Source organism: Calypte anna, chromosome 17, assembly GCF_003957555.1.
Source record: "Calypte anna isolate BGI_N300 chromosome 17, bCalAnn1_v1.p, whole genome shotgun sequence".
NCBI lineage: Eukaryota > Metazoa > Chordata > Aves > Apodiformes > Trochilidae > Calypte > Calypte anna.
Genome location: NC_044262.1, coordinates 9,041,089 through 9,054,613, shown reverse-complemented (window position 1 = coordinate 9,054,613; position 13,525 = coordinate 9,041,089). Strand labels below are relative to the sequence as shown.

Genomic DNA, 13,525 nt, shown 5'->3' with positions numbered 1-13,525 from the left:
GTTCTTAAAACCCCTCTCTAGCCTCAGGTGTCAGCTTTGAGGGCACCCTGTGTGCTTCTCTAAGAGATAAGCACCTGATAAGAACTGCAAAGAGTGTGATGCAGGTATTAGAGGGTTCCCTTGATCTTGTTACACTCCCCAAGTATTAATTTATATAAATATCCAGAGCCTTATTTCCCCTAATCTCTAGGATCTGTTCTCAGTGGTGGTTCTTAGGAGCTGGGGATCTGACCTTTTTAAGCTGCTTTTACAAATTAAGTAGCCAGGAGATTAATCTGCTGTAGCCTGTTTTCATCCTGCAAAAGAGGGACCAGACTGAATCGCTGCAGGACTTGGGCTGGAGCAGGGAAATTCACCTCTTGGGCTTGGGAAAGATGTTCCAGATGAGGTAAAATTGTCACATCCCCTTGGGAGAGATTTAAAACCAACTGGGTCAGAACCAAAGCTCCCTTGTGTTGAATTGGGTTTAACCTGTCCCTGAAGCAAAGGTCACGGATGCTCCCAAACCCAGAATGATTTGGAGCCTGTGCTGTGACTGCCAGAGTTTGATGCAAACATGTGTTTGAAATTTAGGCACTGGTGGCTGCAGCAAGCTGGCTTTAATTCAGGGTGGCAACAAATCTTTTTACACTTTGGGAAACTTTACAGCACAGCCTTAATTTTGGCTGGAGTCGCTCATTAAATTCCACTTTGCAAAAATAACTTGAAATGGAAAGTGTTTTTTTTTTTTTTTCCTAGCATGTTTTCTTCCCGTGGTGTGAATTGGGATAATTGACAAGCTGTAAAACTAAAGCAAAATAAAAGATGAATTTCATGGCACTTCCCTTCTCCTTCTTTCTCTCTCTCAGGAAAAACTCCAAATTCTGCTTTCCTGGAGTGTGCACTGGGGAGCAGCTCTTGGCAGAGGCTGCAGGGCTGGAGCATCAGCTCTGTGTGGTTCTGTGGGATGCTGAGGGCACTCTGGGCATGGAGAGGGCATCTCCCACACCAGTTTGTATCCATGTGGCCCAGAGCCTCATAATTAACATGTCCTGCTCATTACGTGGATCACTAATGGATTTAAGGGATTTGGTTCCTCTTGCAGTTTAAATTGGGTGCACGGAGACCTTGGAGCTGTTGCTTCTGTGCTGTGTCCACTGGATGTGATGAGGGGGGATTTTTTTTGGTTTGTGTTTTTTTTTTTTTTTTAAAAGGCAAAAATTATTTTTTTTCTCCTATTGGCTGCAACCTTACCTAACTTGAGGGCAAATCAGAGTGGTTTGGGTTCAACCCTTCCCCTCTTTCAGTGAAAAGGGGAGAACAATAAAGATGTGGCTGAGTGGGGCAGGGGTTCATGAAGTCTTTGAGCATCTGGCAGGGAGGGTTAAAGCAGGGGGGGCAGAAGAGCTGCCATGAGCTGCTGTTCCTCTTGTTGTTAGAGGACAGTCACTGGGGTTGGTGCTCATGCTGTACCTGTGTTAGGTGTTGATGCTGTTACCTGTGTTAGGTGTTCATGCTGTACCTGTGGTTGATGTTCATGCTGTACCTGTGTTAGGTGTTCGTTCATGCTGTACCTGTGGTTGGTGTTCATGCTGTACCTGTGTTAGGTGTTTGTTCATGCTGTACCTGTGGCTCAGAGCATCCTTTTCAGAACTGGGGTTTCCTTGACTTACTCTACCGGGGCTGAGGCTCTGCTGCTTTTCACCTGGCTCTCATTACAGAGCTTGAATTGTTTGGAATGAAGCTTGATACTTTCTAGTAAGAAGTCACACACCCTGCTCTTCTCTCTAGAAGGGAGAAAAAATGCTTAATTGAAATCACAAAGATAAAATATTAGCTTTAATCTTAAAAACCCAGAACAGCCAACATCACAGTAGTGCCAGTGGCCTCCCCATCCTTCCCCTGATTGAAGTTCATTCTGATTTTTATCTCATGCATACATTAAATATGATGGTTACCCTTCAGATTTCCTGTCTCAGCCTCCCAAGCTTTGTGATACTGGCAGCTGCTGCTCAGTTAACTGATTTCCTTGCAGTGCTGAACAGGAGAGGAACTGAGACCCTGAATGCAAATCACAAGAGGCAGTGCAAGCACTTTAGGTAGTAAGAAAAATGTGTTAATGCCTCCGTTGGTGGATGGGTTTTCTGTTCCTGCTACACAGAAATGGGTTCAGAGCTATTCTGAGAAAGCCAAGGAGGTTTTGGGGACCCACTCTGAAGCCTGTGGAAGGCTCCTGGGGGTCTTTTCCTGATGCGTGGGAAGTTCTGAGTACCCAGCTGTGGTTTCTTAGCAATTGAAACTTTTGACCTCTGTTACTGAGGGGTGGGGAAAAAGTTACAGTGCAGGAGGTTTCATCCCAGTCAGTCTCTCTCCACCTCCATTTCCCCTTTACACTTAAAAAACTGGTGATTTTGAGCTGTTTTCCCCTGATAGATGGGCACTGCAGGGATGGCAGGGGCTCTGCCAGCCAGCACGGTCCCTCTGGGAGGGAGGGAGCTGATGCATCATGACCTCCAGCTTCATCTGTGTCCAGTTCTGGGCCCCTCAGCTCAGGAAGGAGATTGAGGTGTTGGAGCAGGTCCAGAGAAGAGCAAGGAGGCTGTGAAGGGATCCAGCAGAATTGCTGTGAGGAAGGGCTGAGGGAGCTGGGGGTGTTGAGGCTGGAGAAGAGGAGGCTCAGGGGAGACCTCATCACTCTCTCCAACTCCCTGAAAGGAGGTTGGAGCCAGGGGGGGGTTGGGCTCTTTTCCCAGGCAACTCTCAGCAAGACAAGAGGGCAGGGTCTCAAGTTGTGCCAGGGGAGGTTTAGGTTGGAGATGAGAAAGAATTTCTTTCTGGAGAGGGTGATCAGGCATTGGAATGGGCTGCCCAGGGAAGGAGTGGATTCTCCGTGTCTGGAGATCTTTCCAAAGAGCCTGGATGTGGCACTGAGTGCCATGGGCTGGGAACCACGTGGGGAGTGGATCAAGGGTTGGACTTGATGAGCTCTGAGGTCCCTTCCAACCCAGCCAATTCTATGATCTGTTTACCCCCTTTTTTTTTTTTTCTGAAAAGCAATCAGACTGGACAAACAAGGCTTGCTGTTCCTAAGTCTGTGTTGACTGTTCCTGGTTTCCCATCTCACCCTTGGGAAAGGAATCCCTGTACTCTGGAGCTGAAGGGTGGCTCAGCAGCCTGGAGTTCCTTTCTTCAAGATGGGCTTAATATGTGATGGGCTGGACAAAAAAATGAGGATCTTAACCAAAAGCACTCAGGCATTGCTCCAGAGGTGCCTTTTTCCATCTCCTCTTGTTTTGGTGCTGACAGAGGCTTTGGTTAACACCAGACACATGGGCTGGGATCAGGCTGCTGTTTGCCAACACTGCCAAAAGTTTCCTGCTCCTTGTCCCGGGATGTGCTGCCTCTTGTCTCCCAAGTGTTATGGGAATGAATCTTTGCAGGGAATGTCTGCACAAAGCCTTGGCTCTGTTTTGGCTGTCCTGAGGGAGCTCCAGGTCTGGTGTGTGTCTATCTAGCCTTGGTCCCCAGATCCAAACAAGCACTAAAGCAATTAAGCTATAAAATATTTTATTTTTCCTTCAGTTAATTTTTTTTAAATAACTTGTTTACCCAGAGCAGTTTTCTGTGCATTGCCCACGTGTCAGAATTGTTCCCTGTGGGCTGTCACCTTGCAGACAGTGGCACTCCCAGCTCCTGCTTTGGCCTCTCCTCATTTTCTACAGAACAAATTTGGAGCTAGAGAACCTGATGAGCCTCAGTTAAACCAGGGGTAAAAACAAAAGCCCTTCCTGTTCTCCAGCTTGCACTATCTGTTCACATCCTCTGTCCTTCCCAACACTGAAATGCAACAAAACATTCATTATTTAAATCCAAGGAGAGGAAGAAGCCTCAGGCTTCTTGTTGGACCTCAGGGCTCCCCATCCATTCTCTGTCCCTGAGGACAAGCAGCCTCCAGATGCACCCCAGCCCCCTCCTCCTGGCCCTGCCAGTGTTGGGCTGAGCTCCTGGAATGGTGGATGTGATGGAATGGAATGCTGGATGTGATGCTGGTCCCTTCCTGACTCCCCAGGAGCTTTCTCAGACTGATCTGCTGTGGGTTGTCCCTTCTGGCTTGCAGGCAAGGTCTGGCTGGTGGGTCCTGTACCCCACCAGAGTTTTCCTTTTATATTTCTCTTGCACAAGAGGATTTATGGTGATTACCTCTCTCTCTGTCTGCTCTCCTTGCTGTGAGCCTGTCCATGGAGTGATGCCCCAGGAGCAGCCCCTGTGACCCCAATCCTGTTGGTTTTGGGGGTGAAGAAGGTGCTGAGCTGCTCTGAGACTGCCCCAGCTTTGCAGTGAGGAGCTGATGGCAGTGCAGGGGTGCCTCAAGAGACCTATTAAAAGCAGATTGTGGGCTTAATCTTGCAAAATGCAGCTTGATTTTTTTTATATGCAGGTCTGCATCAGTTATCCCTAATGTGAAAAGCAGAGCTCTGGTTTTAATTACTTATTTAGGAAGAAGCTGGGAGACATCTTTCAGCATCATTACCTGGTGCCATTAAGCAGAGTTTTCTGAGTGTTTGTTGCCTGCTTCTAATAATGCCATCGTGGTCCCTGGTGTGACATTTGGGAGCTGTTTTTCACCCAGCCTGTTGTCAGCCTGGTTTGGGTGATGCCTTAGGGATAGAGAGCAGCTCAGGAGGGGGTGAAGGTGTCAGGGTGGGTGTCAGCATCCCTCCCCATCAGCAGGCTGGGGGCATGACCTCCTCTACCAGCACCAGCTTTGGGCCCTTCAGTCCTCATCTGGAAGCTGAACCATCACCTCCAGATCTTCTTTGGAGCACCAGACTCTTGACAATATTTTGCAGTTGTTTTAGGCCATTATTTCCCCCATCCCCAATTTCAGGGGTAAAAGCTGTGACAAATTCAGTGCTGGAAATATTTTCATGGCTGAGTTTTTGCTTTTCAGTTGTGTTCTCTCTTGGCATGGCTTGGGTTTGTGGGATGAATGTACCAGGAGGGTGGTTTGCTCAGAGTTTCTGCATCCTGGCAGGTGACCTGGTGCTGCTCACAGTGAGGAAAAGAACACATTTGGTTTTAATTCCTGAGGCTTTGGGAAAGTGAAGCGAGTCTGATTGGAGGTGGGTCACCCAAAATCATGACTGGATAGGGAAAAATTGTGTCTACCCATGGTGTGTGATTAATGAGATGGCATCCAGACAAGAAAAGTCTCCTGGATGTTGGCAGATTGCATGCACTTGATCTGATGGCAGAAATGTTGAAATAGTGCTTTTTGGGCATGTTTTAGAAAAACGTACAGTCTGCAGTGAGGTTGGTGTGTGCCCTGAAATGAGGGTGGGCTTCTAATGTTGGCACAACCACCAGCTTGGGGATGATCTGGAGATATCAGCAGGTCTTTAAAACCAGGCTCAAACGTGGGACTTGTAGAGAATTGGTGTAAAAGACTTGGATTTAACATAGATGTTTGGTTATCTAATAATCTGTTTTGATACCAGAGTCAGCTATTGCAGGCACCTACACCACAGGTCACTTCTGAAAAGTCTGAGCTTGTCTCTTCAGCTTTTCTGTGGGGCAGCTTGGTTTTAAAGAGGCAAAAATAAGTTTTGGGAATTGCTTGAACTAGCCCAGGCTTGCAGGCTACATCCTGGAGCTTCCTCTCTTGGGTCTGGCCTGAACACTTGACGTGACAAGACTTGGTTTCCTGCCTTGGCTGCTGCTTTCTCATCTCAGAGCCATCCCGTAGCTGCTGTCATCACTGCCCTGTCAAAAGTTCATCACGGGCTCATTCCCTGCACCAGCCTGAAAAGCAGAACTGTGGCTGCTTGGAGAGAACCCCAGGAGTGTATCATGGCACTGAAACTCTAGACATGGTTACACAATTGCTCCTTTCCTTTAACAGCAGCTGAACTCTGGGTTTTAATTCGATTGTCATGGCTCAGGTCAAGTCCTGTCTTAAAGCTTGGGGTTGGACAAAATGTTTTGAATTCTTCTGTGCTGAAAACCTCAGTGTGTGGGAAGGGATCCCATTTCTTGATCAGCTATATTCATAATTTCTTCTTTTTTTTTTCACATAGCCCATCTCTTACCCAGGGTTGTGTTTTATAAGTGATGAAGCGTGAGCCCCAGTGAGGCAAACATGAGTTTAGGGCTTTGTGTCAACAATAAAAATAACAACAATAAAAGCCAAGACATCCCACCCCCTACTTTATTAACCAAGTTCCCCTGGTGGGGCTGCATGCCTTCCAGCAAGAGGAGAGAGAAAAGGTCTGGATTTAATGAGTGTGGAAGGGGACTTTCCAGTAAAGGTGCCAAATGTGGGCAGATTGAGCAATCCTTCCAAGCTCCCAAGCTTTCTGTAGCCTCAGATCTTGTTCTTCACTTAAAGCCAAGCCTGGATTTAGCAATCTGCTGATGAACAGACTGGAGGGAGAGCCCAAGGCTGAGATGCAGGAGTCAAAAGCTCTAAGCCTGGGAAAGGAAAAAAGGAACCCCTGCTGCCTTTGCCTGGGGTTCTGATGAGCCTCACAAGGTCCTTCTGGGTTTCTCCTCTGCAGTTTGTGTTCTCCATCCAGCTCCTGAAATGCATCACAGGTGGGGTGGATAGAACAGGGGGTATTCAGGCATTCCTTTTATACCACTGGGAAGACAAATGGCTCAAACCAACGTTGTCCTTCAGGCAGGGAGTCCTGGAATTTCCTCTCTTGGAGGAGGAGTTGATGAAAACCAGGGTCTCTTAGAGAGGATTGAAATCACTTGACTTTGCAAGAACCTTTTGCCTGGGGAATGGCTCTGCCAATCACTTGGCCATCTAAAAGTTTTCTCTCTGAAGCAAATCAGCCACCTGATGTGACTTTTCAGTCACACAAACCTCAAACCTGTGGCAGAGGTTTTGACCTGTGCTGGACCTCTTGGACCCTCTGGGTTTTGGGTGGTTGGGCAAAAGCTCTGGGCTGTCCAGACCTTAGGTGCAGGAGCAGAGAACTTCAGACCCTGTGAGCATCTTTACTCCCAGACATTGCAATCCAAGCCCTTTCCCTGAGGATCCCCTAAGGATCCCCTGTGCTTCCCCAGCACAGCCCAACGCTTCCAGCTCTGGGAGGGCTCCACAAAGAAGGGAAGTACTGTCAGCAGCTGCAGCTCCAACGTTTTCTTTGGGAAGTTGCAGCTTCCTTCCTCTCATTTAAAGCCCCTGTGAGCTGCTGGGTCAGATGGCTGGATGGATGGATGGACAGACAGGCACTGGGTGGGGAGGGCTCAGCCTCTGACTTTAAGCTTTGGGGAGGTTTAATTCTGCTGCTGGGAGAGGACAAGAGGGATGTGGCTTTTCTGTGATTTCCTTTCCCTCCTCCTCACTTGGAGGATGTTACTCAATCCTTGTCCCCTCCTCCAGCTCCACGTTATCATCTTGGACTCCTCAGCTGCCTGACAGGGGTTTTAGCCACGGTTCTGGATTTTTATTTATTTTTTTTTTCCCAATTTTTCTCTCTGAAGGAGTGTGTGCAGTGGAGGAAAGGAGCCCGGTGGTCCTTTTAGAGGGGGAGTTTGGGGGCAGCAAAACTTTGCTGAGATAAATTAGGCTGAGCACCCCCAGGCTGGGCTTGGCCCCTGCAGCATTGCTTGGCCAGGTGACAGCAATGGGGAGGGGACACAGGGTGCCACTGCTCCTCCTGCAAGCAGAGAAAGCTCAGATGCAGCTGTGTCCTGTGTGTCTGCCTCCATTGTACCCCTCAGCATGGTCCCTGAGCATTTCTTCTGCATCTCTGACTCCTTTGGATGGGATCATTTGCCCCTGTGCTCTGTCTCTTACACTTCCCACGTGTCTGCCACCTCCCAGGTGTTTCCCTCTGGTCCCCACCTTGTCCCTGCACTTCATGTCTTGGATGGAACCCAGGAGTTCTGCTTGCTGGGTTCTGGTTCTGACTCGAGCCATTCCTCTGCCTCTGGGGCTGAGCCCTGTGACTGCAGTGCATTCAGTAGATTACTCCAGGACTTGCCCTGGGTTATTTTAAAGAGTTCTTACAATTCCATGTGTATTCTGGCCTCCAGCTCATCAGCTTAATGTTGTGTTGTGAGAGGATTCCTCCCTTTGGGAGCTCATCCAAAGGCCCAGGTGGAGTCCCCATCCCTGGAGGGATTTCAGAGCCCTGGAGATGCTGAGGGACATGGGGCAGTGATGAGCTTGGCAATGCTGGATTAACAGTTTGACTTGATGATGCTCAAGGTCTTTTCCAACCAAAATGATGCCATGGGAAGTTCCTGTAAGGTGACTGAGAGCATTTTGTGCCCCACATGGGTTTCTTTGTGTGACAGGGGTGATGAGCAAAGGTGTGAGGATGAGCAGAACTGGAACAGGGCTTGGCAGCCTGTCCCAGCAGTGCTGCCTGCTCCCTGGTGTGCTGCTGGGGAAGGCAGAAGCTCCTGAGAAGTTTACATCCCTTCTGAGAAGCTTTGGCTGATTCTCCCTGGGAAGGACCTTTCCCTGCTGCAGCCTGGGTTGGCTTTCCCTTGGTCTTCCCAGTGCCAAGCTATGGGTCTTTGCTAAAATAAATGTTTGCTCTCCCTCAGGTGCTCTCCTAGGGCTAATCCTTTCCTTTGGGTGATTGTAAGAAGCAGCAGCACTGGGGAGGTCAGTGCTCAGCAGTGTTTCAGGCTCATTAATCAGTCTTGCCAAGTGACATTAGTGCAGCTCTGCCATAGGAATGCCTTGGAAATGGGGTGAATTAATAACACTAAATTGTCTGAGAAATCATTTCATTCTCCACTTCTCAGCAGATAAATCTGCTGTCCAACAACCCAGAATTTAATCTGTCCATCTGATGTAACTGATGAGCTGAGACTTGAATCCCAATGTGAACGGGCAGGGAGTTTCTGCAGAGATGTTTCGTGGCCTTTCTGCAGCTGCTCCTTTCCCCAGACACAATGGGGGAGAAGGAACAAAGAAAGATTTGGTACTGTTGGGGTGTGTGTGTGTGTGTGTGATACACAAGCTTCAGTTGTGTTTTTGACCTCTGTTGCTGTTTCTGTGACTTCTGTTGCTGTTTCTGAAGGTTTGGTGAATGCCTTGGGGAGCTGGGATGGGTTGGAGAGGTTGGGTAAAGGTTGTGATTTAACCTGAGCAGTTTTAAGTGCAAAGTCAGGTGAGCTGCATCTCTCTGGTCCTTGCTGGGTCCTGGGCTGCTCTTGGGTTTTGTCTCTGGAACAAGCAAAGGCAGCTTTGATGCCCCTTTGCAACATCTGAGTTGTGCCAAGGGAACTCAGCCCAGCTTGGGGATGCATCCTTTGGCTTTCTGGAGAGGTTTATGCCATAGGATACCTGCTTCCCACTGGTCATTGTAAATGATGTGTTTTCTCAATAAATACCTTCTCTTCCCCATTGCTGAGGGCCATGATGAGCTTCCAGCACCCTGCCAGGGTCTGGCAGTGCCTGAAGGGGCTGCAGGAGGGCTTGGGAGGGACTTGGGACAAGGGCCTGGCTTGGCAGGACAAGGAGGGGAATGTTTTCAAGCTGAAAGAGGGGAGATTGAGATGAGATTTTAGGAAGAAATTGTTTGCTGTGAGGGTGCTGAGCCCCTGTGCCAGGTTTCCCAGAGAAGCTGTGGCTGCCCCATCCCTGGCAGGGTCTCAGCCCAGGTTGGATGGGGCTTGGAGCAGCCTGGGCTGTGGGAGGGGTCCCTGCCCATGGCAGGGGTGACACTGGATGGGTTTTTGGGTACAGAGGATGGAGGCAGGGGCAGGATGGAATGTGTGGGTCTTGGGCTCCTGCTGAAGCAGATTGCAAGCTTCTGATCTGGTCTTAATAATTGACACCATTGATTTTGGGCCTGGCAGGTGGTGAATGAGCCCCATAGAGAACATTGATTTCTCTCTCTCCTCCTTTCTTCTGCAGAGTGTTTAGTGGTTGGAAGGTGTGACTGACAGCCACAGCACAGCCCATGTCCAAGTGTAGCTAATTATAACTGTGCTCATTGAATGATCAACACCCCCAACAGCAAACCAGCCTCAAAATGCCTGTACCAGGGAGGTATTTTGCAGATGGATGAGAGAGGAGCAAAAATTGTGCCTGTAACCCCCAATCCCATGGGCTGTGCATGAGGGGCAGGGACAAACCTGCTGTCCTCCAAAGGGTGGCTTTGCCTGTGGGACAACGTGGTGGCCTCACTCTGCTGCCACCTCCTTGCTGCTGGAGCAGGACTGTGGTGCTGCTGCCTTGCTTTTTTTGCTTCACAGCACTTTTCAGCAGCTCTTTAAGGAAATGAAGTTTTTTTTCCCTTGCCCCCAGCATCGGGTGCTGTGTGGTGACAGCAGCTGGTGGCTTTTTTGCAGGTGTCACCTGGAGCTGTGGGACAGGCAGTGGCTGACTTGGGCTGGTTGCAGGGGGTGGCAAGAGGATTCCCAGGTTGGAACTGGGTGAGCCAAAGGCATTTGGATGGAGCTGAGGTTGAGCAGTCTGCTTGGTCCTGTCCTTTCCTGCCAGGGCTGAGCTGAGCTGAGGGGCTGGAGTCATGGGGGAGCTGGGACTTGCTCTCTGTTAGCAGCACTGCCAGGACAAGGCATTCATTTGCTTGGATCTGTGATCTCTGCAGTCTCCCAGGAGCCAAAGTAGGGTGAACTTTGAGAGTTTTTAGGAATTTGAACCCTTGATGCAGGTTTTGACCCCCATCAGGTGCTTGGTGGAGCATCAGGACTGTGCAAGCTCTTAGTCCTTAGCTCTTCAGCCTTTATCCCTGTCCCAGCCTTGGGATGAGCTGGGAAGTGGGGAGCCAAAGCTGCAGCAAGGCAGAGAACTTCTGCAGTGGAAGCTTTGCCTCTTGCTGCGTGTAATTATGGCTATAACCTGTGTCATTAACTTGCAAAATGGGAGGCTTAAAAGGATTTAAAATAAACACATGCTAGAAATTTGAAATCAATAAGACTGCAGTGCAACAGAAAATACACCCCTGCTGCAAGAGACTGGTTTGCCCAGGGTGTAAATTCTTGCAGAGACCCAGAAGATAAAGTTATGAAATAACCCGTGTCGGTGAGAGGGGGTGTAAAAGCAATTAAAAAAAAAAAAAAAAAAAGCAATCTCTCAGTCTAGACGGGTTATATTTACTGCAGTGTTTATGAGAGATAGAGGAATGGCCCAGAAAAACAGAATTGTTTTCAATTTCTGCCTCTGGCACTTGTCTAATGAGAAGGGTTGGATAGGAGGGGAAAATCCTGTGCTGGGGGAGCTCTGCTGGGGCTGTGTGGAGAGGAAGGGGGGAAGGAGAAAAGGTTATTTGGTGTTATTTGTTTCTTTGTGTAGGTGAATCAACTTGCTGTTAATGAGGTGGTCTTGTTAATCCATCCCCACAACCTCAAGCATCATCCCAAAGGCAGGGAGAACATCAAGGTCATTGTGGTGATGTCCATAATGACCCCAAGGACTGGGCTTTGGTTCTGGTTAGTTGAAGTTAAGCTGGTTTAGTTCACTTTGAGCTCTGGGTGAAGCTTGCAAGCAGGGTTTTTTGCATGCTCTTGGGTTGATGGCAACTTGGGGAGTGGAGGGAGTGAGCGCCATGTGACAAAACCACCCAGACCAAACCCACCCAAGGGCACCTTGTGTCCTGTGCCTCTTCATCATGTGGGGATGATTCACTCCTTTAATGGGTTTGATTCACTTACATTTCTAACATGTTTTTACATATGAAGAATTTGCTGCAAAAAAAAATTGTTAAACACAGCAACAAATATAAGTATTTTATGGTATATTGTGAGGATGCAGGAAGAGGTTTAAATTAATTGCTCGGCAGACTCAGTCTATCCTGATGAAGGATGGAGGTGGTGTGGCAGCAAAAACGAAGCAGATTTTCATTCTTTTCATCCCAGATCTTGTGCTGTCAGGTCTTGCCATTGGAGTGAGACTGTCTGGAATCCCCAGCCTTCCAAATCCCCAGTGCTCACAAAGAAATGACCAATTATTGCTACACTCCAAGACAGGATTTTCTTGAAAGAGAAACACGATGTTGCTCTGCCAGTTGAGCTCTGAATAACCCAGACTAATCCCTAGAGGGGTGGGATTTCTGCCTCTTCACACAGGTTAACATTAAAGGGGAGCAAGCAGAGCTTGGTGGAAACAGTCCCAGGGATAGCCCTGGGTTTGGGAATGGGATCTGAGCTGGGTCAGGAGCAGGTCCTGGTGCTGAGCCTCTGGTCTGGCTGTGCTCATGATGCCTGCAGCATCTGGGAGGTGTGAGGGTGAGGAAGCAAGTATCACCTGAACAAGCTCAGTTGTTTCAGATCCCAATGCAAATAAAAAAACATAACAAACCACCCTCATTTTCTTTCTCCCAATCTTTTGTTCGGGGTGTGTGCATCCACACGTGTAGCTACAGCCTGTCCTGTAACAGCTTTCTGTGGGGAACCGAATGGGCTCATGCTGGAAAGGGTTAAAAGTTCAACACTGGGCTTCTGTGGAACATCAGCTGTAATTTATATTTGGCTTCGACCTTGAAAGGGAAACTTCCTGGCTTGAGTTTTCCAGCCCTTCTGCAAGGGTACCTCCCGTGAAAGTTGTTTTTCCAAAGGGAGTTTGTTCCTGGTGTGCAGCTGGGAACACAGGAGTCCTCACAGGCACCAGGAGCCTGACAGCTTCAGGAACAACAAATAAACTCCTGCCTGGCTTTTCAGGGCAGGTTTCTAAGTCTCTCTTAACTTGTCTCCCATGTGAATTTAACTCAATAAATCTCAGTTAACATTTTGTGCCCGTCTTGCTCACTTTTTCCCTCCTTTTCTTTTTGTCTCCTCCAGTTTCTCTGCTTGAAGAACATCCGAACCTTCCTGAAAGTTTGTCACGACAAATTTGGGTTAAGGAACAGTGATCTCTTTGATCCCTTTGACCTCTTTGATGTAAGGGATTTTGGAAAGGTAAGAGTTAATTCTCAGCTCCTGGAAGCTCTGTTCCTGGCACTGCTAGCACTGGGCACTTCCCTGGAGTTGTGCTGCAGATTTGGGATAAAAATGGGAGATTTTGTGGTTTTTCCGAGCAGCTTCTGCACCCTTAACCCATGCATTGGATCCCTCTTCCCCTATGCAGAGTGCCTGTCTTTGAGCTGATTCTTAGATATTTAGATTGAATATTGGGAAGAAATTGTTTGCTGTGAGGGTGCTGAGCCCCTGTGCCAGGTTGCCCAGAGAAGCTGTGGCTGCCCCATCCCTGGCAGGGTCTCAGCCCAGGTTGGATGGGGCTTGGAGCAGCCTGGGCTGTGGGAGGTGTCCCTGCCCATGGAAGGGGATTGGAAATAGATGGATAGCCTTCCAGATCCCTTTGCCTTTTGGTTTTGTAATGTGGCCAGTGAGTTTCCTGGAGGATCAAGAAATTTCGTGCTGGGGTGAAATGAGTTCCCCTGAATGTTTCTGAAAGAAATGTATTTGGAGGGTTGGTTGTTGTTTTTTTTTTTTTTTTCCTGAGTTTGTGCCATGTGTCACCTAGAGAGGAGAAAACATGTTTTTGTGTTTTGCTGAACAAGACCCAGCTGTGAGGGAGGAAAATCCTCCATGATTTTGACAAGCAGCCCTTGTT

The 13,525-nt window shown here is 48.5% G+C and overlaps 1 protein-coding gene across 1 annotated transcript in view; it reads left to right on the top strand.

Annotated features, from left to right (window-relative positions):
* VAV2 (vav guanine nucleotide exchange factor 2) overlaps positions 1-13,525 on the top strand; it is a 134,252-nt gene that overhangs the window by 17,852 nt on the left and 102,875 nt on the right. The window contains 1 exon segment of the mRNA XM_008497263.2: positions 12,754-12,870. Coding sequence (XP_008495485.2) covers positions 12,754-12,870 — 117 coding nt within the window.